This window comes from Notothenia coriiceps, unplaced genomic scaffold, assembly GCF_000735185.1.
Source record: "Notothenia coriiceps isolate Sejong01 unplaced genomic scaffold, NC01 NC01_scaffold00019939, whole genome shotgun sequence".
NCBI lineage: Eukaryota > Metazoa > Chordata > Actinopteri > Perciformes > Nototheniidae > Notothenia > Notothenia coriiceps.
Genome location: NW_011352640.1, coordinates 1 through 3,809, shown reverse-complemented (window position 1 = coordinate 3,809; position 3,809 = coordinate 1). Strand labels below are relative to the sequence as shown.

The 3,809-nt window shown below is 40.6% G+C and overlaps 1 protein-coding gene across 1 annotated transcript; it reads right to left on the bottom strand.

Moving 5' to 3' along the window:
• Nucleotides 1-876: 876 nt before the first annotated feature.
• LOC104952390 (ubiquitin-protein ligase E3C-like) lies at nucleotides 877-2,990 on the bottom strand. Its single transcript, XM_010779205.1, has 3 exons — nucleotides 2,842-2,990; nucleotides 2,599-2,756; nucleotides 877-1,169 (listed from the first exon to the last, which is right to left on the bottom strand). Exons 1-3 carry the CDS (start codon nucleotides 2,877-2,879, stop codon nucleotides 913-915), a joined length of 453 nt encoding a protein of 150 aa, XP_010777507.1. The 5' UTR covers nucleotides 2,880-2,990; the 3' UTR covers nucleotides 877-912.
• Nucleotides 2,991-3,809: the final 819 nt, after the last annotated feature.

The following is a 3,809-nucleotide window of genomic DNA, read 5'->3' as shown; positions in this document are numbered from 1 at the left end:
TGTTTCCACTTGCGCCGTCCTTTAATTTCTTCATACAGCGGGAATCCAAATGAATCCTGAGTCCAATAACCATCAAAGTCACTCCAATAGTGCTTGAAGCATTCTTTAGACTTTTAAACTTTAATTACCGCTGTTGCCCCCCCCCACCTGTGTGTGTGTGGGGGAGGGGACAATTAAACAGACACTAATGCAATGTCCAAATCTCAGTAAGTAATATTATTACTATAACATTTGGTAAATAAACAGAGCTTTAATGGATGATACTTTAGAGAACGCCCCCGGGACAAAGACTCTCCTCTCGTGATCTTTCCACTCGGAGCAACATCACTAACTTTTAAACAAATTCTTATCATCCTCAAAACTTATATTCCTTTTCTTGATAGTATGGGGAAACTGAATTGATGTCGGCCTCATGCAGAGGAACGTCACACTGGAAGAAGGTTAGGAATAATGCTGCACAGTTAATAGAATTCCAATATGCACAATGCCCAAAGTGCAACATTTGGTAACGGCTAAATAAACAGACCTGCTGCAGTTGGTCTGATACGTTTAATTTGAGAGAATGCACCCGGGACGAAGACTCTTTCTCGCATTGTATTCCTTTGTTTGTTTTTTTAGCTTGTTTTATATTTTAGCTTTTTAATGACTGTTTTTTAATGTATTTAAAAGCCGTTTTACAATGTGTTCCTGCTGCACTATTTCTTAATGCTCTTAACGGTTTTCTTGTTTGTGTTAAGCACTTGGAATTCCCTTATATAAAATGCTATGTAAATAAACTTGCCATGCCTAAGAAAAGCTAAAATCACACCATAATCATTTTAATATATTTTGCAATCATGTATAAAAATCTCTCATCCCCTCTAATACTCTGAATCATATCACAATGGCATTTTCTAAGAAAGATAATCTCAACTAGTCCTTTTTTCTGAGTCGTGCAGCCCCTAGTTGAATAAATAGATCAAGTCTATTGCTCGTATTGTGAATGTATGGCAGTAGGTCGAATGTGGCGCTGTACCTTGCGCCTGCTGTGCAGGAGGAGTAGTTAAAGTGCAGAGGCTTCAGGATGTGCTCCAGCAGAGTCGTCGCCATTGGGATCGACGGAGCGTCGCTGTACTCCAGACTGGAGGGGAGTCTGTGGTTCACCAGAATAAACAGAGACTTGTAGTATCCTGAGGGGGGATAAAGATTTAAAAAAGCATGTTTAGACCACAGAGTATTTCATAACACATCAACGCAGGTAATCACACACTCTACAGGAACATTAGAGCAAGCTGTTAGCAGTCAGGAGTGTCTCATTTGTGTTATAAGATGTTATAAGGCGAGTTAAAGAGGCCCTATTATGCTCATTTTAAGGTGAATATATTGTGCTTCTACTGTGAGGGATTTTAGCCTCTGCAGACCATTTACATGCACACAAACCTATATGACACAACCTACGTGGAAAACCACAAAAAAGCATATTAAGAAAATAGAAAGAGGAGAAGTAATGACAACAATATAAACAATTTATCGGTAACACTTTAGATTAAGGTACATATTCACCATCGACTAGTTGCTAACTAACACGCATATTAGAGACAAACTACGACCTTATTAGGGAACATATTCTGAGTTAGAAACGCCTGATTTTAAGTTATTTTGACACAATTATAATAATAATAATAATAATAATAATAATATTGGGAGGGATGGAACCCTCTTTAATGATCTCACATGCAGAGCACAGAGTGACATGTGTTCTCTGCTTTTAACCCATCCTAGTACCAGGAGTCTAGGGGGTTGTCCGGTGCCTTGCTCACGGGCACCACGGCAGGGCAGGAGGTGAACTGGGACCTCTCCAAGTAGCAGTCCACACTCCATATTTAGGTCTGGTCGGGGACTTGAACCGGCGACCCTACGGCTCCCAGTCCAAGCCCCTACTGACTGAGACACTTGTAGTTTCATGTCTTGTTACATAAACACATTTGCTAGGTGGGAGGGTTACTATTCTTGTGGTACTGCTGCTGCATGTTGAGCATATTAAGACTGTCTCATGTACAACAACGTCCTTACGTACAATAAATAAGAACTCATTAAAGGGTTATTGAGGAAAGACTCTCAACTAATGGCTTAGTACTTGTAGAATATGGTCATGTAGAGTAAGGCATTAATAAGTGTTTTATACTGACTAATGAAGAGCGGCTAACAAGCAACTAGTTGATGGTGAATTGATGTACCTTAATATAAAGTGTTACCAATGTATCTTTAAGAAGCTCTCCAGTTTGCATGGTTAATAAAGATTTAACACTGCGGTTGACATAGTGCCGAAAATAAACAAAGCTTTGTGCTGACGTGTGTAAACATTTCCAACCATTGGTCTAGAAATGAGTCATACGTGTGGTTTTATGTCAACACTATTAGATGTACTTGATATACTGTATATACTCAGGATCCAGTCAGAACAGGAAGTACCCATTTAAAGATAAAAGTAGTCAAACACACTTCAGACTAATTGCTATTTGGCACACATGAACAATCTCTAAACAAGCCTCAATGTTTGACGATTAAGCCTCGGAAAGTTTATTGTGTCTACGCTGGAACGAGCTTTATTTGACTCACCTGTTTGTACCATATAGTGCAAAATCTGCTCGAGTAATGAAGCTACATAGCTAGCATCTGGAATAACGGGAAGATAGGTTTTCTCTGATGAAAAAATGTCTAGCATCCGCATGGGGACTGTCACGTTTAAACTGTCGTCCCTGCAGTTCTGTAGGAGCCTGTGGAAACACAAAGAGGGATTAATATACACAGTTTTATTCCATAAAGCAGCTTAAAATATGCATCCATTGTTCCTTTCCTTACCTGCAGCAGAAGCCTAAGATCCTCTTGATCTGAAACATACATGTCTGTCTCTGTGGGCCCACCAGCAGCTTCACAAACTGACTGCTGAGTTTCACCAGATTCTGGCACAACCATATCTGTAGGAACACACACGGACAGGACGTGTGAGATCAATCGATCAATATAGGCTTAGTCCACTTCAAGTCCATTGGCTTTTGGATTAAACCATTAAAAAAACACATTCACTTTGAGTACTGTCAGTCAAACCGGATCAAACCACAACCACAGTCTTGATGGAGAGGAGTTGATGACTGTTTCTCATCATAAATATCACCTTTTAAACTTTATCCTGCTTATTTAGTCCAGAAAACACATTTGTAACTAGGGGTGGGTACCGAGCCCCGGGCTGAATTATTAAAGACCGTGGTACCGTTAAGCTCCGACGTTATCGGTCTTTTTAACGCTACTGGAGACATGTAAAAAAAATATGTCGTATGTATTATAGCTACACAAACATTATATTAAAGTTTAGTGTCGCCAACTCCGTGTCTAATACGCACAAAGACTGCTAAATGCGTCTATGATTATTTTTAGTGTTTTCGATCTTTTCCAATCCAGACGAGAGATCTCTCTCTCCGTCTGTATGCGAGGGGGCGGGGCAGTTTACACACACACACAGCTGCTACATGCAGCTACATGCAACACACACACACACACACACACACACACACACACACACACACACACACACACACACACACACACACACACACACACACACACACACACACACACACACACACACACACACACACACACACACACACACACAGGAGATGGCAGAGAGAACGCGCTCCGAGGTGTGGTTAAACTTTAGCCGTGTCGATGTGGACAATGCTCGTTACCAAAAGTGCAATAAGAGTTTAGCATGTAAGGGCGGTAACACGAGCAATTTGTCTAAACATTTATCCAAAGTGCTCCACATTCAG

Coding starts and splice junctions, on each gene's coding strand:
- LOC104952390 (XM_010779205.1), bottom strand. CDS start 2,879: ATGTTTCAGATCAAGAGGATCTTAGGCTTCTGCTGCAG. Junction 2,757..2,841: donor ATCTTAGGCTTCTGCTGCAG/GTAAGGAAAGGA, acceptor GTGTTTCCACAG/GCTCCTACAGAACTGCAGGG. Junction 1,170..2,598: donor GCACTATATGGTACAAACAG/GTGAGTCAAATA, acceptor ATCCCCCCTCAG/GATACTACAAGTCTCTGTTT.